This window comes from Diceros bicornis, chromosome 11, assembly GCF_020826845.1.
Source record: "Diceros bicornis minor isolate mBicDic1 chromosome 11, mDicBic1.mat.cur, whole genome shotgun sequence".
NCBI lineage: Eukaryota > Metazoa > Chordata > Mammalia > Perissodactyla > Rhinocerotidae > Diceros > Diceros bicornis.
Window position 1 is genome coordinate 34,788,302 of NC_080750.1, and position 23,476 is coordinate 34,811,777.

The following is a 23,476-nucleotide window of genomic DNA, read 5'->3' on the forward strand; positions in this document are numbered from 1 at the left end:
GAAGGGGCGGGGCGGGGCCGCACTTCCGTGGCTTCGGATGAGTGAGTGAGTATGGGGGGGTGGGGGTTGCGTGCGGCGTCCGGAGCCAGCGCCGGGCTCCTGCCTCGGGCCGCGGGGGCCCCCACCCTGGCGTTGGGGGCGCCCCCTGGAGGATGTGGGGTCGGCGAAGGAAAAGGAGAATATTATTGAATTGGATGATGATGGGGGTGCGGGATACGTGTGGACAGGCAGGCGTCCGCATTCAAAGGGAAGATTTGTTGTTTTCCTTAAAAAAGAAACGCTCTGTACAGTGTTAAAAATTTTTCATCGTGTTGGGTAGGTTTGCTAGCTTACCGTTGTGCCACAGTACGGAGGTTTTGGTAAGCCTGCTCTTTCCTTGCTGCTGCCAAACCTGGCGAATGGTTAACCGGAGAATGGGGTGGAGAAAGGCACGATTGTTCACTGTAGCTACTGCCAAGAGTGAAATTAAAACTCATCTTTTATGGAATAAAATGCAGGATATAAAAGTAGAGTTCAAACTGAAGTTCACAAACAGTACCTAGGTTCTGTCACATACTGTGCCCTGGCATGGGCTAGGTCACTTCCAGCAGACGTGTATTCACGTAATTTGTATTTCTCATTAGAAAATGAAAGACAACCTAAGCCCAAATGGTATGATAAAATTTCCTATTTTATTACCTTTCTCAAGAGTTGTGCCCTAATAGATAAACTTTGGAAAACAAATACAACACAGACTGCTATAGCTTTTCCGAGTTGGTAGAAAAAATTTCCTGAAGGCCTGTGCAGATTCTTGGTCATTTTGGGGTCGTCCACAATGTGGAGAATATGCTTTTATATACTAAACACTTCATATGGTTTTGTGTTAAAGGTAGTAAGAATTAAAAAAAAAAAAAAAAACAGGGACAGTTCATTTCCTTTAAGGGCTGTATTCTGTTGGGAGAGAGAAAACAAATGTGTGAAAAGTTACATAACCATAAGAAATGTACATCACAGTTTGAGCTATTTGAAGATATCTAAAGAAAAACCTATATTTGGCATGGCAAGTGCTGGTGGTGAGTGCTTGAAATATTTGCCCCTCAACTGATTGTTGCCGTGTTGGAATGTGTGTCCCTCGTACACAGATCTTTCTCCACACAAATCCAAAATCTGTATTTTCATGTGATTTTTCTTGATTTTTAATGTTATTGGCAACCAATTCAGTTATGCACTCACACGCCCTCTGTGGGCCGGGAACAGCCAGTTTGTGACCTCTGTAGATTATCACCTGAGTATTCAGAAATAATTGGAATTAAAAGAGGAAGAAATTCCTGGAAACTGTGATAGGAAAAGATTTAAGAAAATAGTGGGATTTAAGCTGGGTGGGATAGGAGAGGTGTTATAGAGGAAGAAGGATATGACGGGTAAAATCTCAGTTGGGAAATAAGTGACGGTTTGGAAGATAATGAGTAAATTCTCCTTAGAAGTGCAAGTGCAGTAAATGGAAGAAAACTGGTTTGGGAAACCCTGCAACGCCAGACTGGACTTTATCCTGGGGCAGTGGTTCCCAAACTTGAGTATACATCAGAATCACCTGGAAGGCTTATGAAAAGAGATTGCTGGCCCCCACCTCCAGAGTTTCTGCTTCAGAAGGTCTGGGTGGGGGCTGAGAATTTCCATTTCTCATCAGTTCTCAGTTGATGATGCTGCTGCTGCTCTGGGGACCACACTTTGAGAATCACTGTCCTTGGGTGTGGGGGACTATTGGAGGAATTTGAGGTTAATAGTAAGGAGATCACATTCACAGTTCAATATGAGTCTTGCTGTGAAGTCCAGGACGGAGGATTAGGGAGGGGGAGAAAGAGAGAAAAGAAAAGGAAGTTTCCTTGCAGTTAATTAGCACATGGTGCTTGATGCCAGGACTCTACCAGGCTCTCTCATGCACACTATTCATTTTATACTCACTATGACCCTGATGTGTAGGTCTTAATATTTTCATATGGAGAGTAGTAGAGGTTGCCCAGGTCCCATGGCTAGTCTCAGAGCTCCCTAAGACTAGTTCAGATTTGAAGTAAGGTAGTAGCAGTGGATATGAGTCATAATGTTTAATGGAGATGGAATTTAGAAAAATAGAGACTTCCCAAGCAGGTTGAAACCTAAAAGTAGATATTGGGAAATCTGAGTCTTAACTGGGAAAGTGATAAAGGTAAAGTGGACAGAAAACTGTAGAATATTCCCTACATGAATTCACTGTGTGTTCTGTATTACTCTTATATAACAATGACCTATTTAAAAGTTGCTTGTTTAAAAAGTCATTCTGCTTTACCAAAATTTCCTGAAATTATTTGAAAAGGAGAAAGTAAAGCCTTCTGGGGGGGGGGGGAAGATGGTGAACTGATTAATGGCATCTGACAGCTTATCTTCAAATCAAAAGTGATTAGCATTGAGAAATGGAAACACGTGGTATAACACTGCATTGCCTGTATGAACTGTGCTGCACTGCAGGCACTGACCTAATGTATTGATTTTGGAAATCCTGTATATTTTTTCTTGCCAGAGTTGTTACTGAAATTGAGAATATTCATTGGATCAATTTCAAGACAAATATCCCAAGTCAGACTAGCTGCTGCTGAGCAAATTTTTAATGAAGGAAAACATTCATATACTGAAATCAGACTTTAAAAAGAAAGTCCTTAAAATATATTTTTTTCTGTAAAATCTAGAAAAATGTATGTTTTCAAATATTGACTAAGTAATCAGTGTAATGGAGTTATTGATCCATACAAAGTTATAGCATACATTCATTCATTTATTCTGTGAGCATTAAACTATGTGGTGGATACAAAGATAACTCACAGTCTGGGCAAGACTGACATCTTAAAAAATGATCACAAAACAATGGGATCAGCACTATAATAAAGGGATGTGACCAGTACATGATGACAAAAGATAGGAGTGACAAATGAAGGGACGTGAAAAGGAGGCCAGGGAAGTGATTATAGAGGAGGAGACACTTGAGTTAATTCTTGAATGCTGAGAAGGAATTTGATTTGCACACAGGTGCCCGAAAAAGCCACACTCTTTTATACATCTTGGCCATTGTCCATGATGTTCCTTCTGATTGGGATGCCCTTCTCTCCTTTAATCATTTCACAGAGTAGTTACAGCAATGTGGTAAAAGTGGAGGAGGGGAATGAATTAAGTTGGAGAGGTGGATAAGAGCACTCAGAGAGAGTATGAAATGTTTACGTAGTGACTATGTTGGCTAGATCATCAACTTCATGATGTTAGGAGCCATGTTGGACCCATATAGCAATGTATTCCAAGGCCTAGCATAATGCCTAGCAAATAGTAGGTTCTCAATAAATAGTTGCTGTATGAATGAGTGGCTGAATCACAGAAAAACTGGGTTTTTTTACAGAGAAGGCAGAGGGAACTTTAAGTATTTTAAGCAGAGGAGTAATATAGTCAGATTTACATTTTATGAGGCTAAGTGGTTGTATGGAAGATGAATTAATAATGGTCACAGAGATGGCTATAGTAGATCAGGGTTTTTCAAACTTAAGGTTGTGGCCAATGGTAGATGGCAATCTACATTAAAAAAATAGAAAAGACAATGTTAGAGTGTATCGCATGTAATAGGGGTAATTAATGTTTTGTGAAATTTTGGTTTCAGTTATATGCCTGTGTGTTGACTGATGTGAGTGTATTTCTTCCTATGGACTGCGATCAAAGCTTGAAAGCCATTATAGTAGAGAAATGTGGGAATGAGGGTGGCAAGGAGGGAATGAATATAAAAGATATTATGGAGGAAAACAAACGTGAATCTTAAAATGCTGCTGTGCTTGGGAACCCTGCAGGGGAAGGGATGCACTTACCAATCCATTTCAGGATTTTTGCTCACTTGATGTTTTTATCATATATTAATAAATTGACATTCTGGTTTATTAGAAATGGCAGTGCTTTGAGTTATCTCACTCAATGTTGTAAATGCTGCAGAATTTCTCTTGTATTTTGGTGTGCTCAGCTTAAAATTGTAGGATGAAACCATACTCTCAGGAATCATAAAAATTCACTGGAACAGTTTGATTTGATTATTGGCCAAGTTCTTTGGTTTCTTTCCATAAGAAAGCAGGAAAAGATGCTTAATTACAGGACCAGGTGGGAAGTCCTCCCTGCATCCATGATTTTGCCACGCTGCTACACTTAGTCTGTTCTGTCTGTGACATATATATAAGGGTAGAAAGTTGCTTATAGAAGGCTGAGTTATATTAGCTTTTAAAAAATTTATGGACTCCTTTAAAATTTGGTTAATTGGTTAAATTAATGGGTTTAAATATGTTATGCACTTAGTTTTCAGGTGTGAATTATTCTCTGTGGGGTGAAAAATTTAAATATTTTAGAAATTTGTTCTGTTCTGTCACCTAATACATTATTGAGATCTCCTACTGATAAGATTTGCACAGAAAATATAAACTAATTTTTCATTTTGGCCTAAGCAAAAAAAAAAAAAGAAAAAAGAAACAAAATGAAAAACAGCCTTCCATAATCATTCCATATTCAAATGTAAAGGGTTATTTGGTGTTCCCTTGATGTGACATGACACTACTCTTTTTATATAACAATCTAGAGTTGACACCGTATAGATCTGGATTTATGAAATCCGTAGTTTTCCTTAAGTTCTGCCTCTAGTTGTGAGGCCATCATCAGCCTCTTCTTACCGAGCCTCACCTATAAAATGGAATCACATCTCCTGTTGTGAGGCCTAGCCGAGGAAACTCGGGCACAACATCTCATACATAATAAACATTCACTAAAAAGTAGCAGCTGCTGCTCTGCCATTCAGATGGTCCACAGGGTGTGGGGGCACCAAGAAAATCAGCCCACAGGGAGAGGTTTGAAGGTATAAAAACCTAGAATTATATACATCTGGATAGCTTTTTGGTTTTGGTATAAAAATGGAGTAAAATGGTATCATCCTTTTCCTCGCTCTTTCTTTTCACTTAAAGACCTAGTAAGATTTGTACTGGCATCAGAGGGCAGAGAACTTGACAATCCCAAATTGTGATAAACCTTGCCATACGAAACCATAAGCTTAGAAGATAGTTGGCATGGATTTTATGAGAAAGACTGCAATTAAATTGTGGTAAGATATTACTATACTAATGTTAGAGCAATCTATATAGTATTTATTAGACAATTTTTATTCATCTCATTTATTTAGGGAATGTTATTGCTTGCATTATTCTAAGTGGACATATTTTCATTTAGTAAAGCTCTTGTTACTAGGTTTTGATTTCTTACAAACTTATCTTTCTGTTTTGGAAGATGAGTTAGATGTTGAAGGTGCATTGATTCAAAACAGGAAACTTAGAAGGTAGAATGTTTTTAGTAAAAATTCTCAGATCACACCGGTTAAGATTGTTACTCAAAATTTTCTTTATAGTATCTTAGATCAACAAAAAGTGGAGAGAGTATCTACTCATGAACCTTAAAAAAACAATTATTAACAGGTTACCATGTACCACGCACTGTGCTAGATTCTGAGGAAATAATAAGATATTGTCCTTTCTCTGGATGATCGTCAGCCGGGGTGAGGGATGACAGTTGGTGGGGAGGGGTCATTCTATAAATAGATAAATTAGAAAACAAGATGACAAATATTGTACTTGAGATGTGAATAAAAGGCTGTGGAGCATTGAAGATAGAACAATTGACTGCCTGGGAAAGGTGGGGAAAATGTGTCTTAGAAGAGGTGATATTTGAACTGAGTTTGTCAGACAAAAAAGTGGAAGATACGCATTCTGGACACTTAATTTTTATTATAGCATATAGATAGTTTTTTAAAAAAATCTGCCATGCTCAAAAGTAGTTACTAGCTCATGTACATCACATTATTTCAGAGTACTATTGAACTTCAAATCTTAATATGATGATTCTGATAAAATCTCTGTGCATAGAAGCATAGCTAAGACATGATTATCACTTTTTTCACCTTGCACTTAATTCTTTTTACTAGGTTTTTGAGTATGAAAATTTTATGTCTAATTTAGAAATTGACATATAAATATACATTGAATGTAATACTGATGGTCACAATAACTGGTTAAATTAAGGACTCATCAAGTTTGATTCTCATATCATGAAGAAATCTAAATGCAGAAGGAAGCAAATTGTCAGGTTTTGGCAAAGATAAAAATTAAATCATGAATAGTTATTAGACATTTCTCATTAAAATTATAAAAATTCTAAATTTTATCTTAAAAAAAGATTTGTGTGTGTGGCCGTCCCAGTGGCATAGTGGTTAAGTTCATGCACTCCACGTCAGTGGCCTGGGGTTCGCAGGTTTGGATCCTGGGTGCAGACATATACACCGCTCGTCAAACTATGCTGTGGCAACGTCCCACATACAAAATAGAGGACGATTGGTGCAGATGTTAGCTGAGGGCCAATCTTCCTCAAGCAAAAAGAGAAAGATTGACAGTGGATGTTGGCTCAGAGCCAATCTTCCTCACCCCAAGGGGAAAAAAAAAGATTTGAAAAGATTTGTGTGTGTTGTTTTTACTATAGCAACTGTATTAGTTGTTTTTTTGTTTGTTTGTTTGTTTTTTTGCTGCTATAACAAATTACCACAAACTTAGTGGCTTAAAACAACACAAATTTATTATCTTACAGTTCTGAAGGTCAGAAGTCTGACATCGGTCTCACTGGGCTAAAATTAAGGCATCAGTAGAGGTGCTAGAGGAGAATCCGTTTCCTTGTCTTTTCTAGCTTCTACAGGCTGCCTGCATTTCATGGCTCTTGGTGCTTTTATTCCATCTTCAAAGCCAGCAGGGGTGGGTTGAGTCCTCCTCACATGACATCACTCTGCTCTTGTCTTCTACCTCACTCTTGCGTTTTAAAGGACTTTGGTGATTACCTTAGGCCCATCTGGATAATCTAGGATAGTCTTTTTATCTTAAGGTCACCTGATTAGCAACCTTAATTTCATCTACAACTTTACTTCCCTTTGCCATGTAACATAACAATCACAAATTCCAGGGATTAGGACCTGGGCATCTTTGGGGGGCCATTATTCTGCCTACCACAGTAACATATGCTTCTTTTAAAAAATCAGAAAAATATGATCAGGCAAAAAACAAATAAGCACCATAATACCACTCATCCATAGATGAAGCTAACACTTTGACATTTGTGTTCCTGTGTGTGTAAAATTTTATGAAATATGGTGTAACACCTCCTCTTTACCTCGTCACTCTTTTGGTAATCTCATTTGGTCTCATAGATTTAAATGACACCTAAACACTGATCCTTCTCAAATTTAAACCTCAGCTCTGACCTCTTCTTGAGACTTGATAGATGAGAATTATCAGAGAACTGATAAATGCAATTGCCTTTATCAAGATCCCACTTGGATATTTAGCAGGCATCTTAAACTTAATGTATTTGAAACTAAAGGCCTGATCTTATCTCAAACCTCACCTCCCCCAGTCTTCTCCAGCTCATTAAAGGGCAACTCCAACTTTGCTGTGGCTCAGGATAAAACCTGTGCCTTATCCTTGACTTCTCTCTTTCTTTGCCATCCCACATCTCATTTATTAGCAGGTCCTTCAGAATTTGTCCAGAATCTGATTTAACGCCACCCCCACCTGGTCCAAGTCATCGTCATGTCTCATCTGCATTATTGCAATAATCTCTTAGCTGGTCTTTCCATTTCTGTTCTTGCATCCCCATCAGATCCCTTTAAAACAGAAGTCAGATCAGGTTCTCCTCTGTCCCATGGCTTCCCAAAGTCAGAGTCCTTCCAGTCATCTATAAGGCCCTCTATCTGACACCCTATTTAACCTTCTTTCTTACATTTGCCTCTTGGCCATTCAGGTCCAGCACGCTGGCATCCTTATTTATATGTCTGTCTGTCTTCCCTTACTAGGATGTTAGCCTCACGAAGGCAAGAACCTTGGTTCTATTTTGACCATTGTTGTATCCCCAGTACTAGACTATTGCAAGGCACATAGTAAATGCTCAAATATTTGCTGAATAAAGGCTTTATAATTTTTTCTATCTCTTTCTTTCTCACTATATTACTTTTCTCCTTTTTGAACCTAGCTTTATTGGGTAACAAGAGGTGGTCATGGTAAGACTTGTTAATTGAAGGGCATATTTTAAAGAGTTCTAATTTTTTCTTAGACTACATATGACAACATCTCTCCTATAGAATAGGATTAGGTTTAGTAATAAGAATGTTCTGTATCCTAGTTAACATTTCCTCTTTCTCTCTTTTTTGGCTCCTCCTCATGCTACCACCATCACTGCATACCAAAAATGCTTCTTACTTACCTTGGGATGGGCAGAGTTACTGATGTCTATTTCCCTTTTATCCAAAGACTTCTCCTTTATTCTAAAATAATTTATTAAGAAAAAAATGCCACAGAGAGTCAAAAGACCTGGGTTTGAGTCCCGGCCCTGCCGCTGGCTATGACCGTGGTCACCTAATTCACTCTTGGTTTCCCCTTGTTAAATTAGAATAATAGTAACTAACTGTCCTCATAGAATTGTCTGAGAAAGTAAAGTAAAATAAAGTATTTGAACATGGTTTATCAACTCGTGAGCGACAGGCAAGTGGGAACAATTGGATAAGTTATGTAACTATGAGCCAAGGAACACCTGGAACCACTAGAAGCTGAGAAGAGCAGGGAAGAATCCTCTCCAAGAGCCTTCAGAGGGAGCGCAGCTCTGCTAACACTTTGATTTCTGATTTCCAGCCTCCAGAACTGTGGGAGAATAAATTTCTGTTGTTTTAAGCCACGAAGTTTGCGGTAATTTGTTACAGCAGCCCTAGGAAACTAATACAGAAGGTTATAGTACAATGACTAGAACATCATAGAATATCATTGTCATCACCGACAATAACATTATCATCACTGTTATTCTTATAACCTAGCATGGGTCGTGGAAAGTAGTATATGCTCAGAAAATGGTCTGAATAAAAATACGGTTCTTGCCTACGAGGTTCCGGTCTGGTGGTAGTGGTGGTGGTGTTGATGAGAAGTGTGTTGAAAAGTGGTATTGAAATTCGAGAGCTTCCAAAATAAATGCCCTCTTAATTTTTTGTTTTAAACGTCTTTTTGTGTCTTTGTGTGAAGGGTGGTAGTGGATGTTTTTAAATTGTTTTTTAGAAACATTTTTTATAAATTATCCTTTTATTTATTTTTTATTTATTTATTTTTTGTGTGAGGAAGGTTAGCTCTGAGCTAACATCCGATGCCAATACTCCTCTTTTTGCTGAGGAAGATTGGCCCTGGGCTAACATCCGTGCCCATCTTCCTCTACTTTATACAGGACACCGCCACAGCATGGCTTGAGAAGCGGTGCGTCGGTGCGTGCTCAGGATCCGAACCTGTGAACCCCAGGCCACCGAATCGGAGCGCATACACTTAACCGCTACGCCACTGCGCCGGCCCCTAAATTATCCTTTTAGAATAAGACTAATTTTGTACAAATAGAAGTCGTAATGCTCCCCTCCCCCCAAAATAGAAAAATGATGAGCAGTTATAGTTCTAATAATAAAAAAGTCTTGAAATATTTCTTCTTTTTCCTAATAGAATGTTATTTAGCTAAAATTAATTTTGTGCTGGTTGGCCTTGAAATACAATTTAAAGAAGTACTTTGGAGCCATAAAGTAATTTATTTCATTGTGCTATCAGGTACTTGAAAACCAAAATTTTCCAGTAATCATAAACCCAAGCTTGGTAGGCTGTATATATCATTTGTCTGTAAATTTTAGTTTGCCGCTGGAAGCTAAGTCTGTGACCTAAATTTTATTAAAATTTTATAAATTAGTATAATAATAGTAGCTAATGTTTGTTGAGCTGTTACTCTGTGTAGGCACTATTTCAAGCTGTTTATATGAATTAACTCATTTCATTCTCACAGCCATGCTATTCTCTTACCTAAGAGGAAGTTGAGGCACAGACTGGGTAACTAACTTGCCCAAGGTCATTATAGCTTGAGTGGCAGAGACCCAGTGGCCATGACTCATAACCTCTGCATTCTCCTGACGCTCAGTGTACCGTGTCAGCTTTCATTGTCTGATACAGTTGGAAGTGGAGAGTATCAGTAAATCTAAGTAAAGGATCCTCATCTAATTCCGTAGTGGTTCCAACTGTAGTGTGCTTACTTACAGAGATTCTGATTCATGGGGCTGGGAATATGCACTTTTACTAAGCACCCAGGCAGTTCAGACCATACTTTGAGATACACTGATCTAGTTACCACACAATCCTCATAGTTCGTTTCACACAAAGGCTTGTCGTTATTGTTGTTGTTGTTTGTGTGCTTATAGGTCCTTCTTTGTATATATCTGTGTTCCAGATGAGTCTGTTGAATACATACATGTATCTAAACTTATGCCTCAAGGGCCCACACTACTAACACATTTCTTTTGTAGAGAATGAAGAAAAGGCCAGCATCAGGGGATTTTTTTTTTTTAACCTTTTGAATAAACTTCAGAATAGGATATATTTGACCTGAGGAAATTGTTAAGATGAATGTAAGGTCAATAGACAGAAGAAAATAAGCATGACATAAAATTTCTACCCTAATGGGGTTTTTTGTATATTTGTTTAGAAGAAAATTTTAATGTGCATTGCACAGTAGAGTGATAGTTCCATGATTTGGGTTATTCTGAATATTAATTGTAGGCAGGGAGAGTCTTTTCTCTTAAATTTGGTAAGAAACTTTCACCCATTTGTACTACCAAGAATTCTGATTATAAGTGTTTTGGGATATAGGGAAAACACTACACTTGCAGTTTTATTACTTCAGTGTCTTAGTTTTATATTGAACTGGCAAAAATATGTTTTTCTTTCTTTTAGGGAGTCACAAATCACATTGAGCCAAAACCATCCAGTGTTTTCTTCAGTTACAAACAAAATGAATATTTCCATGCTGCTACAGCATCCTCACCAGCATTTCCTAAAAGGCCTTTTAAGATCACCTTTCCGACATTACCACTTCATCTTGCACTCAAGCACTCATCTCGGATCAAGAATCCCACGTGCTCAGCCATTTTATTCTCTCGGACTCCATTGTGCAAAGTGGATGCTGCTGTCAAATGGTTTAAAGAGAAAATTATGTGTACAAACAACCTTAAAAGAACACACAGAAGGATTTTCTGATAAAGAACAAAGATTTGTGGATAAACTTTATACTGGTCTAATCCAAGGGCAAAGGGCCTGCTTAGCAGAAGCCATAACTCTTATAGAATCAACTCACAACAGGAAAAAAGAGTTAGCCCAGATGCTTCTTCAGAAAGTATTAGCCTACTACCGAGGACAAGAACAATTAAATAAAGGAAAACCACTAGCATTTCGAGTGGGTCAGTCTTTTTTTTTTTTGGTCTGTCCAGTAAATATTTTTCTAAATTCTCTCTCTTCTTTTAAAATAAGTCTAAGTAGTTTGTGTTTTAATGGGTTTTTTTTTTCTTTTCAGAATTTTGGGATGAATTTTTAATGCCTTTTCTTTGCAAATATTAGTCTTGTTATGTTGAAAAAATATGCCGTGACCATTTGAACCAAGGATCTGTATTTTAAGAGAATAGTATAAGATTTTTATTTTGGCGAGAATCTTGCTATGGCTCCCAGAATAGAGATATGCATAGGAAGAACTGTTAACCAGTTTACTCCTTTCTCTCCATAGTCCTTCTGCTTAATAGTCTAAAGTGAATTCCCTGTTTTTGTGGTTATATCAACTATAATTATCCTTATTACATGTCAAAATTCTACTTCTTAGGTGTTTCATTAGTCTTTTTATAGGCAAGTCTCACTTCTTTCAGATACTTTAGAGTTAGAGTTTCTGGGAGTGGCTTGGCTCTAAGCCCAGCCATCTCAATACCAAAATGTATTTTAAAGGAGAGACCATGTTCATTTGCTGTCTAAAAATATTAGATGTTCACTTGATTTCTTGAACAATTGACTTGTTTCTGTAATTGCAAATAAGCTTGTTATAGTTTTGAAGTTGTGCATTTTAAAACAATTTAGATACATTTGACTAGCAGGAATTAAGCAAGTCAGTTTTGGGCGGAATGAGAGCTTTTCATGATTCCAGCCAACCCTCTTACTAAAAACAGCTTGAAATGGTGGACAAAGTGCAGAAATTTTATAGGGAATGACTGAATACACTTAAAAATTGACTGGCATTACATTAGACTTCTATATCTCAGTTTATTGGCAATATGGGGACTAAAACCGCCTGGTTTTTAGGGTAACAGGAATAAATGCTTTAAAGATAATTTCAAAAATAGCTCACCAACTGATGTTTGTCCTAGTCCACATTTTTCACACATCTTATTCTCCTGCCCTCACTGAGGGAACTCTCATTTTGAGAGTTCTACATTGGGTGTTAATAATCTTTATGTGTTGTAGACAGACAAGATGGCAAACTCCCAAAGAGAAAGTCCAGTTATGACAGTGTTTACTTTTTAGGCTTTAGAGTCTCTTTAAAGAGAACATGTCCCAGAAATATCTGGAGTTAACTAGCAACTCACACATAACTAGCAACTCACAAATTTGCATTGCTGTTCTGGTTCTTCCTTCTTGATCTTATGAGGCCAGAAAAACCTGTGTCTTTATTGCACTTATTTTATCACCATCGTAAATAAAAGCAACAAATGTTTATTCAGCACCCACAAAGACGTTCAAGACAGAGACCTGTCCTGAAAATTGTGGTGGGGAGCCCAGCATACTGTATACCATATATACTTTTGAATATATTTACAATTAAATGCTTATGTTTTATATACTTTATTGAATATAGGCTTTTATATCTCTTACTTTATGCCATGTGGTGCTCTAAACATACTGCAAATATTAACTCATCTAATCCTTACAACAACCTGAAGAGAAAGGTACTATTATTATATCCATTTTACTGCAGAGTATACTCAGGCACAGAACAGTTAAGTAACTTGCCCAAGATGACACAGCTCATAAGAGTCAGAGCTAGAAATAGAACTGGCTGACTGGTCCAGAGTTTGTGCTGAGACAAATTATTTTTTTCAGGATTCAGTTTATATTATATTCTTTGAGTTATGGGTGAGATGAAAAAAATTATCTTTTATAAATAGAAAGTTATTTTCTCAATCACTGAGAATTTCTAGAGAAATGAGTTGTTTTTCCAAAAGGAAGATAAAGCATACAGAATTGAGGTAGGTGGAATAATTACTGATCATGATGAGAGGTGGGCAGATGTAGAAATTCAGCACATGAACAACATAGGCAATGAAGTCTATCCAAAAAGATCTACGTTATAGTAACAGGCAAGTCACATTTTGTAATTTTTAAAATTTGGTGAACATATTGAACTCAGAATTGTTTCTTTCCTATATCCATATTACTCAGGAACTAGATAAATAAATAGATTTTCATTTACTGCTTTAGGAAATGTTAAAATACATTAATGATGATTTTAATAAATTAGGAGAAATAGAAGGTAGTCTAATATTTTAACAGAACTCATCATAGTGCTGATTTCATTTATTACATTAAATTAGAAGATCTCTTTCCATTGTAGGATTGTCTGGGCCCCCTGGTGCTGGAAAATCAACCTTTATAGAATATTTTGGAAAAATGCTTACTGAGAGAGGGCACAAATTATCTGTGCTGGCTGTGGACCCTTCTTCTTGTACTAGTGGTGGTGAGTATTGCTGATTCTTTTTAAATTGCAGAGCAGGGGCTCGTGAGGCTCTCTGTGACAATTTAGTGGGAATTTGCACAGTCAGGTGACTTCTGACCTGTAGCTGAGTTTGGTACCACTGAAGGAAGGGAGTTCTGCGGGGCGAGGTGGAGGCTGAGGGAGGTAGTTTGGGGTAATGGGCTCTACAGAGGAGGTCAGCTTGTGGGTGGCCCAGGAGGAGCCTGGGTACTTAGAGAACTAGAACAGGTGCCAGAGGTTGAAGATAATCAAGAGCAAACTTTAGCCCTTTGGCTATCACACCACAGACCAGGCCCCTCTTCCCTCTTCCTGTTGTTTTTCCTGGCTGCATCAGCCCCTACACAATTCAGAAAATGGGTCCTTACTCATTCATTATTTTCCTCATATTGTTGTAACATCTCTTAAGCTTTAAAAAAAAAATCCTACTGCTCTTTATAACTTGTCACCTGTTTATATTACCTGTGCAGTTAAACAGAAAGCTCTTCGAGGGCTCACGTAATATACTGCCCTTCCCTCTACAGCACTTAGCATAGGACGTTGCACACAGTGCCCAGCAATTACTTGCTGATTTGAGGTCATGCAGTCACTCAAAGTTTAATTTGCACCTCATCAGAGATAAAATAAATAAACTTAGCTCCCCAAAGTATCATTTAAATAAAACATAAAGCGTACCATATAAATACTCAGGAAAGGTTTTTCTTCCCTTACTTCTCTTTGTGATTTAAGCTTCACACATTACAGTTCTTCATTTAACAAGTATCTGAATGCCTACCGTAGGTGAGGCATTGTGCAGGGAAGGTGCTGTGTTGTATAATGATGAATAAAACACAGTCCTCTTGGCCTTGGGAGCTTTATATCTTACGAGGGAAACATATGAGTAAACACAGGCCAGTGCAATATAATGTGTGTTGTGAAGGGGAACATACAGGGTGCTTGTGGAAGTGTTTGGTTTGTATACTGTGGGTTTAATGCTAAAAAATAAAGATGATATAATCATATTTCAGGGGCTTTAGGTCAACAGAGAGGTGGACAACAATTCCTATTACCACCCATTGAGAAATTTAGCTGAGAACATTCACAGTTTTTGATTCACTGTAATAAAAAAGTTAACCATAAAATAAAATTTATGCTTACAAGGTTCAAGATTAAATCCATGTCAGTGTATTGTCTTATTTACAGTCTAAGAACTTTGTTAAAGGCAAGTACTTGAACAAAGAATTATTTATAGCGGCCCTCATTTTTATATAGGTAAGAAGGCTTTTTCCCCCACCTTCATAATATTCTAAAATACTTGCAATATCAAAAGAAAATAATAGCTTGAGATATTAATAGCAGAAATGGTGACATAAGATAGGCTGATTCAAGTTGCCTAGCTATGTGGTTCCTAACCTTTCTCAAACCGGAAATGAGGGTCCCTTTCTCACTAAAAAATATATGTACTTTGAAAGAAAAAATACACAAGGATAAACAGGATACTGTAAGTATACATTTCTACCTTATTATTGTAACAATACGTACATTGGAAAAATAGTATTACATTAAAGTTTAAGAAGCATTTGCTTTTTGGCCTACAGTCAATTCTTGCGCTTTGGATTCATGGACCTCCTGCAACAGCTCTGAGACCTCCCTGAGGGTTTGCATCCAACAGTTTGGATTCACTGGCAAAGACAATTATATGAGAGAATAATTTCGTAATGTTTATTTCAGTGTGTTAAGATCTATAGCATAATAATTTTTAAAGTATAGCTTTGGCCAATTGTCGACTTACACAGAAATGATTTCATGCAGAAAATGACTTTAGAAAAAAGTTTTACGTGCAGTAAATAAGGTAGTTGAGCTATGTGGTAGGTATATGCTCTAGAGTGAGAATCTATGAGAACTCTAAACTGGAATCATAAAAGAAAAGAGTAGGGGCTGGGCCTGGTGGTGTAGCGGTTAAGTTCACGTGTTCTGCTTCAGCAGCCCAGGGTTGACAGGTTTGGATCCCGGGCATGGACCTACGCACTGCTTATCAAGCCATGCTGTGGCAGCATCCCATATAAAGTAGAGGCAGATGGGCACGGATGTTAGCCCAGGGCCAATTTTCCTCAGCAAAAAGGAGGAGGATTGGCAACAGATGTTAGCTCAGGGCTAATCTTCCTCAAAAAAAAAAAAGAAAAGAAAAGAGCAAATCTTTAAGGAATTTCTCAATGTTTAGCATCAACTTCATGTGGAAAAGTTACCTCTTAGGCAGAATGAAAATTAAAATTCAGGTTAGAACAGCACTTCTTCTTCGAATGTTATTATATGGCTAAAGGAAAGAAGTTAAAAGTAATTTCAGTAGTTCCAGCGTTCTAGAATTTGTAAGTATTGATGTTTGCCAAAATACTGCAGTAAGCCCTAAAACATCACCAGTTCTATTCTGTAGGTATTAAAATAATTGTCTACTGTGAACAAGCATTCAGTGTACAAAATATGTAAGACACGGTCCTATAGGCAAGAAACTTCTGTTAGAGCAGGGTTTCTTAATCTGGGCACTAATGACATTCTTTGTTGTGGGCAGCTTTCCTGCACATTGAAGGATGCTTAGCAGTACCCTTGGCCTCTCCCCGCCAGATGCCAGTAGCACCCTACCCCCCAATTGTGACAAGTAAAAATGTCTCTAGACATTGCTAAATTTCCCTTGGGGGCAAAATCACCCTCAGTTGAGAACCATAAACACAACAATGTTAAGATGACAATAAAGAAACCACCCTGGCTGGAATGGAAGATTGGTTTGGGGACTAGTGGAAGTTCAAATTAGGTAAGGTAGGGCTAGATTCCGAGGGCCTTCAATGCTAGGGTGAAGAATCTAGATTAGAACCTCTAGTCAGTGGGAAGCCATTATAGGTTTTGAGGGTCTTGAAAGGTTAAAAAGATTAATTTGGCATCATCGTATACACTGTATTGGAGGAAAGCTCAATAATATGAAATTTGAGATTTGGGGAGAAATGTCATAAAGCACTTCCTCTAGGAATTGGCTGATTGATAACTGGCATTTACAAGTGTTCCACGATTACAAAATATAATTGTGTGTTTTAGGATCACTCTTAGGTGATAAAACCCGAATGACTGAGTTATCAAGAGATATGAATGCATACATCAGGCCATCTCCTACTAGAGGTACTTTAGGAGGTGTGACAAGGACCACAAATGAAGCTATTCTGTTGTGTGAAGGAGGAGGATATGACATCATTCTTATTGAAACCGTAGGTGAGTGTGATTTTCCATTTCATAACAATAAAATACTATGGTAATGAATGCTATGTAAAGAGTGACAACTAATTTCATTTTGTTCATTCAGCAGATATTTACTAATGGTGTAATTAAATACATGATATTTTTTCAGACTCTCTAGGATATATGAGTATTTAGGCTGTAATCTTCACCCTCAAAGAAAAGAAAAACAAGCCATGTTTCTGATAACTGTTATACAAGGTTGTATGTTAGTAAGTGCCAGAGAAGAAGCATAAGGATGACCTACAGAAATGGTACTTTAACACAATGCCTGTTTTGTTTAAGCACATTTCATACATCTACAATATTTGCTGAGAAAATTAATGTAGTTGGGTACCTCTTGAATACAGGGCCATGTTTTATTTCATCTTTATATCCCTAGTACATCGTTACATGCGATGAAAATACTGAAATGGAAACCTCAAGAAGTTCACATTCTTGTGGAGAGACAATCTGTTATATTACTGTGTGATAAATGTTTGTGACAACCTGACTCAGATTTGGGGGATCAGAGAAGACTTCTGGGAGGAGGTGACAATTGAACTCAGTTTTGGAGGAAGAACGGGAGTTAAACAAAGTGTGGGCTCAGGGCATTTGCAAAGACAAAGGAGTGAGAGAACTGGCCTGTCCAGAGAACTCTAGTTTGTTCAGGATACTTAGAGCATAAAGTGTAAGGCAAGGAATGAAGAGGGATGGGGCTAGAGACTAGAAACTCCACCATTTCAGGGTGGATGGAGGAAAAGTTGTCTGATAGATGTTAGCTCAGAGCCGGTCTTCCTCAGCAAAAAGAGGAGGATTAGCATGGATGTTAGCTCAGGGCTGATCTTCCTCACAAAAAAAAAAAAAAAAAAAGTTGCCTGAGTGGTAATAGGAGAATCAAGGGAGAAGAGGTCTGTAAAGACCAAGTGTCTTGCCTGGAAGTTGCATTTGGCTGCTTGTCCCAGAGACTCAAACTAACTGTAACGCAAACTAGAAAGAGAGAGAGGTGTATTTTCTTGTAAACAGAAGAAGCCTGGAGGCAGGCAGTTCTGAGTGGGCTGGCGGTTCCACAGTGCCTCACATGTTCTGGCCTTCTGCTGTCTCTCTACTCTCCATGCTTAGCACTCAGTTTCCATCCTCAAGGTTGCTCATGGTTAAAAGATGGCTGATGAAGCTGTCACATCCATGTTCCAGGTAGAAGGAAGGAAGAAGGGGGAGTAAGGAAGGGGTAGGCAGAAGAGGTATACCTCCTGGCTGGGTTAGCCCTCTTTAAAGAACTTTCATGGAAACACTATCTAGTGACTTTTGCTTTCATTCTTGAATTATCTCTAGCTGAAAGGGGGTCTGGTGAATGTGGTCTTTCACCTGGTACGTTGATGACCCTAGTAACATTGGGGTAAGGAAATTGGGAAGAATCGATATTGAATGGGCAACTCTATAGAAGTCTCTGCCACACCAAGGAAGGAGAGAGTTTTGAGAGTTTTGGTGGAGTAGGGATGTGGAAGCCAGATTTAAGGGGTTGGGTTGAGATGAATGTGAAGTAGAGAAGTGGAGACAGTGAGCATAAATTGCTTTTTTCCAGAAACTTGGCTATATAAAGAAAATGAGAAATATGGTCGTAGTTGGAGGAGGTTGTGAGTTTTTTTTCTCGTTTTGTTTGGTTTTAAGATGAGAAAGACTTGAGCACAATTCATGTGATGTGCTGAGGGACAAGAGTCTATAGACAAAGGAGAGGTTAAAGATAAAGCAGAGTACAGGGCCTAGAGGAAGTGAAGAGGAAGGAAAGGTTAACCTTCAGCCAGTACTTTTTACACCAAGACTGGAGAGGAGGCAGTAGGCGGTGTTTGTATTTGCATCTGCTTATCTGTGGAGGGGGAGAGGGAGAAGCTGAGCAAGTTCTTGCCTTTATTTCCCCTGTAAAGTAGGTGCCACACTCATCATCAAGTGGGGAGATTATGGGAGAGTGAATGTTTGTAGTAGTCGCTGTGAGAAATGGCAAGGAAGCTGATGGAGGGCATTTAGGGACATTGCTTTTCCATTAGGAAGATGTAGCAGATGTTGGAGACGGTGACCCTGTAGTGGTGCCTGTCTACACAGTTGAGCGAGTTCTCCAGCATGCTTATGGTTGGATTGATCCATGGGTGGGGTTTGCAGGGCTGATATGAGGGTGAAGGCAAGAAAGCTGAGAGTATTGACAGGCATGGTCTAAGGTCGGAATCACAGTTCAAGCTGCACACCAAGGAGATGGCAGCCCAGCAAGAGCTGTGAGAGTGAGGAGAGCATGGAGGACTTGAGTTTCTCCATTCAATTGAAGACTAAGTCTAATGGGAATAAGGGAGGGAGAAAGCTGGGGAGGATTGCAGGTTTGCTCATAGGGTAAGACAATGGCATTTAATAAATTCTTCAGAGGTGAGTGTTTAAAGTGGGATCAGGTTGAGAGTGTGATCGTGAGTATGAGTGAATGAAGTGGGATGGAAATGATGGTCGATGTAGTTGAGAAAGTCAAATTACTATGAATATATATTTTTTTCAATTTATTTATTTATTTATTTTCCCCCAAAGCCCCAGTAGATAGTTGTATGTCATAGCTGGACATCCTTCTAGTGCTGCATGTGGGACGCGGCCTCAGCATGGCCGGAGAAGCGGTGCGTCGGTGCGTGCCTGGGATCCGAACCCGAGCCGCCAGCAGCGGAGCGCGCACTTAACCGCTAAGCCACGGGGCCGGCCCCACTATGAATATTTTAATATATAGTTGTAATTTAAAATTTCAGGTGTGGGCCAGTCGGAGTTTGCTGTTGCTGATATGGTTGACATGTTTGTTTTACTACTGCCACCAGCAGGTGGAGATGAATTGCAGGTAATTATCTTGATTTTTTTCCCCCAAAAATACAAAGTATACATCTCTGAAAGTACAAATTTCCAAGGTTGTATTTTTGTAAATTAAGTCGATGGGGTGTAGGGAAAGAATCATCGTTCACATTGGCTAAAATACCTAGTCAAAGGCAAATTCTCTGTATTTTTTCCCAACTTAAAGTAATAGAATATATGACCTTGTGCTAATCATATGACTTAGATTTTTCCCCCTGTAACATGGGAGTGAATGGAATACAGGGACAGCTCCAGCCAAAAGAGACCACTGTTGTATGGGTGTGTAGTACAGTTGGTTCAAAAGTTTCTCATAAAATATCACTTTGTTTTTAACTAGGATCCCACTATCATAGTTTGCATATTATAAAATAGGATTCTTACTTTCCTCCTGCAATGCAGTTCTGGCATTAACTACCGGGAATTATAGAATTAGCACAGACTTCACAGGTTGAGGGCATAGGCATCCACAAGACTGCCCTCACTCCAGACACCAGCTGCAACCTTGGGGGTTCCAAGGCCACCCATGCCTCTGACCAACTGGCTACAAATGTAGTGGTTTCCACTACCCCTCAGGTTCGGTAATTCACTATAATGACTCACAGAACTCAGGAAAGTACTATATTACGGTTACAGTCTATTATAAAGGATAAAATCAGGACCAGCCAAATGAAGAGACACATAGGGAGAGGTCTGGGGGGGTCCCAGACTTGAAGCTTCTTTCTCCTTAGGATGCATTTCCCTCCTAACTCATTGTATGTATCACCAATTAAGGGAGTTTGCCTAAGCGTCAGTCTCTGGAGATTTTATTGGGGTTTTAGTATGTAGGCATGATTGACTGAATCATTGTGCACATGATTGAACGCAATCTTCAGCCTCCTTCCCCTCCCCAGAAGTCAGGCTGATATCACGTGGCTCAAAGGCCCTACCCTCTAATCACATGGTTGGTCTTTCTGGTGTGGTCAGCCCCCCTTCTGAGTGATCTCATTGCATAAACTCAGGTATGGTCCCAGGCACCCACAGTGAATAACAAAGACACTCTTGTCACTCAGGAAATGCCAAGGATTTAGGGGTCACCTTCCAGGAACCTTGGACAAAGACCAGACAAATTCTTTATTACACAACACCTCCTTTCAATTGTATAATTCTTAAAAATAGTGATAGCAGACTATGGATGCTGCAATTTAGAAACATTAACTATTGGAATTTAATCATTGAAAGTTATATTTAAAAATATTTGAAAAGAAATTTTAATCGTAGATGGAAAATCTACATTTTCCAAATAAGGTTTGGCCTTAGGATTTCTAGTGTTTTCTTGTGTTTTTTTTGGTGAGGAAGATCAGCCTGGAGCTAACATCTGTTGCCAATCGTCCTCTTTTTGCTGAGGAAGATTGGCCCTGGGCTAACATCCGTGTCCATCTGCCTCCACTTTATACGTGGGACGCCCGCCACAGCATGGCTTGATAAGCTGTGGGTAGGTCCGCACCTGGGATCCGAACCTGCCAGCCCTGGGTCACAGAAGCGAAGCACCTGAACTTAACCACTATGCCACCAGGCCAGCCCCTCTAGTGTTTTTACGCAATATAATTTAAATCAAAAGATGGAGGCATTTTTAGCCATCAGGTTATTTTTCCTCAAATGTAAATTGAAAAAAAATGCTATAGACATTTAAGGAGAACTTCAAAGACTTTGTTTCTGGAAATGCAGACATTAGTGATATGTGTGTTTTCTTTTTAAGCACCTTAATGATGGATGGGTTGTGTCTTGCAGTGTTAGCTCATCAGAAGCAGAATCAATCATGAGACAATGTGAACTGTCTCCTGCCACTCAATCATGTTGTGTCTTGATGATGTATTTACTCTATAATTCTGAATGTATTTCAGCATGTTAGTCTCTAAATTTGGAAGAGAAATTACAGATGACTTCTGTAATCCCAAGAGCCAGTGCTTTTCAGTAATTTCTGTTGAGTAATTGTGATTCCTGGCACCCAGGGCTTAGGAAGATGCAGAGAAAAAGTTAGTTAATGAAGTGTATGACTTTCAAAATCTTAGCATTGACTGGTGTCCCATTTTTTGCTGGTTGTAATTAAATGTTTCTGATAAACCACTTTCTTCTCTTTTTCTCTTTAGGGCATCAAAAGGGGTATAATTGAGATGGCAGATATGGTAGCTATAACTAAATCTGATGGAGACTTGATTGTGCCAGCTCGAAGGATACAAGCAGAGTATGTGAGTGCACTGAAATTACTCCGCACGCGTTCAAAAGTCTGGAGACCAAAGGTGAGCTCGCATTCCATTCTGCATTTTTCACCCTGAGTGGACTGTGCACATTAGAAGAGAGGATGTAAGTCCCAAGTGAGACATATAATCAATCTTTGCTTGTATGTGAGATTACAATTTAAAAAATCATGACAAAGCCAGAGTGTGTAGTCATGATTTTAAATATAATCCTTCAACCACTAAATGTCAAAGACTACATGTGGGGTGATAGATTAGATTGCTTAATGCTTGACTTGAGCCATTTGGAAGTGATAGCAGATCCATTCTGAAAGGAACCATCCTTAAGATTATGGAGCAATTAATGATTTGATTATCTATATTAGAGTTTGAGTAAGAGAGAAAAGGCTTTTGATGTGATAACGTCCCTTCCCATTATGCTTGTTGGGTGCTGATTTCAATAAGGAAAAGAAAAAAGAAAAATCCTGTAGTAAGTGATGCAGTAATATTGATGTGGGCAGCTTCATCTGCAGGAGGACACTATGTTATTAAAGAATAAGCTATAATCACTGTAATGAGAACAATGATGACATAGCTCACCGTCAGCTCCCAGTCTCCCCCACACGTTGTCTGTGTTGGTCTGGTGCCGTCTTGTGCATGCAAGTGCCAGATGCCCAGCTCTTAGCACTTGCTGAATCAGGCAACTTTGACAGAGGGGATAGGGTTATTTTCTCAACTTAGCTTCATGTTCTGGCACTCAGGCCTCAGAGAAACTTACACAGCATGGCCCTTCTCATCCTCGTGACCCTCTCACAGTTCCTCCCTGATGCCTCTGAAGACCATCTGAGCAATCCTAAGTCGAAATAAATCTCTGGGCTAAAAGTTTGACCTTGAATCAGTGTCTTATTTTTGCTATGCACTTAGTAATCCTAGTAAGTTACCTCATATAGTTCTCAGTATATCTGCTTTGACACAGCAATAAAATGTCTCATTTTTGTCCTTGTCTGTTTCTATAGACTGTAAGAATTAATTGGCAAATATCAGAGTCCTCTTGAAAATGGTTTCTATCATCATAAGTAAAACGGTTCTGATTCTTCCCCTTTCACTAGGTAATTCGTATTTCTGCCAGAAGTGGAGAGGGCATCACCGAAATGTGGGATAAAATGAAAGAATTCCGGGACCTAATGCTTGCCAGTGGGGAGCTGACTGCGAAGCGACAGAAGCAGCAGAAAGTTTGGATGTGGAATCTCATTCAGGAAAGTGTGTTAGAACATTTCAGGACCCATCCCACAGTCCGGGAACAGATTCCTCTTCTGGAAAAAAAGGTTCTCAGTGGGGCCCTGTCCCCGGGACTAGCAGCAGACTTGTTGTTGAAAGCTTTTAAAAGCAGAGACTAATGAAATTTATCCTATACAATAATTTTATGTATCATTGCATAAAGTATTTTAATATTAAAAGTCACTTGTGTGCTTATA

General features: G+C 38.8%; 1 protein-coding gene across 2 annotated transcripts; it reads left to right on the top strand.

The window, feature by feature from the left end:
• Positions 1-23,476, top strand: MMAA (metabolism of cobalamin associated A). Of its 2 annotated transcripts, none has more exons than XM_058550142.1 (7): positions 1-45; positions 10,851-11,353; positions 13,546-13,668; positions 16,747-16,917; positions 19,692-19,777; positions 21,915-22,064; positions 23,111-23,476. In XM_058550142.1, exons 1-7 carry the CDS (start codon positions 38-40, stop codon positions 23,396-23,398), a joined length of 1,329 nt encoding a protein of 442 aa, XP_058406125.1. In that variant the 5' UTR covers positions 1-37; the 3' UTR covers positions 23,399-23,476. The 2 variants fall into 2 exon arrangements, with proteins under 2 accessions (XP_058406125.1, XP_058406124.1); XM_058550141.1 differs by lacking the exon at positions 1-45 and adding an exon at positions 5,050-5,122.

Bases quoted from the DNA above. Each gene is read 5' to 3' on its own strand.
- MMAA (XM_058550141.1), top strand. From the start codon at position 5,088: ATGGATTTTATGAGAAAGACTGCAATTAAATTGTG. The intron at 5,123-10,850 runs GTAAGATATTAC...TCTTTCTTTTAG, and splicing joins AAGACTGCAATTAAATTGTG to GGAGTCACAAATCACATTGA. The intron at 16,918-19,691 runs GTGAGTGTGATT...TTAAAATTTCAG, and splicing joins CATTCTTATTGAAACCGTAG to GTGTGGGCCAGTCGGAGTTT.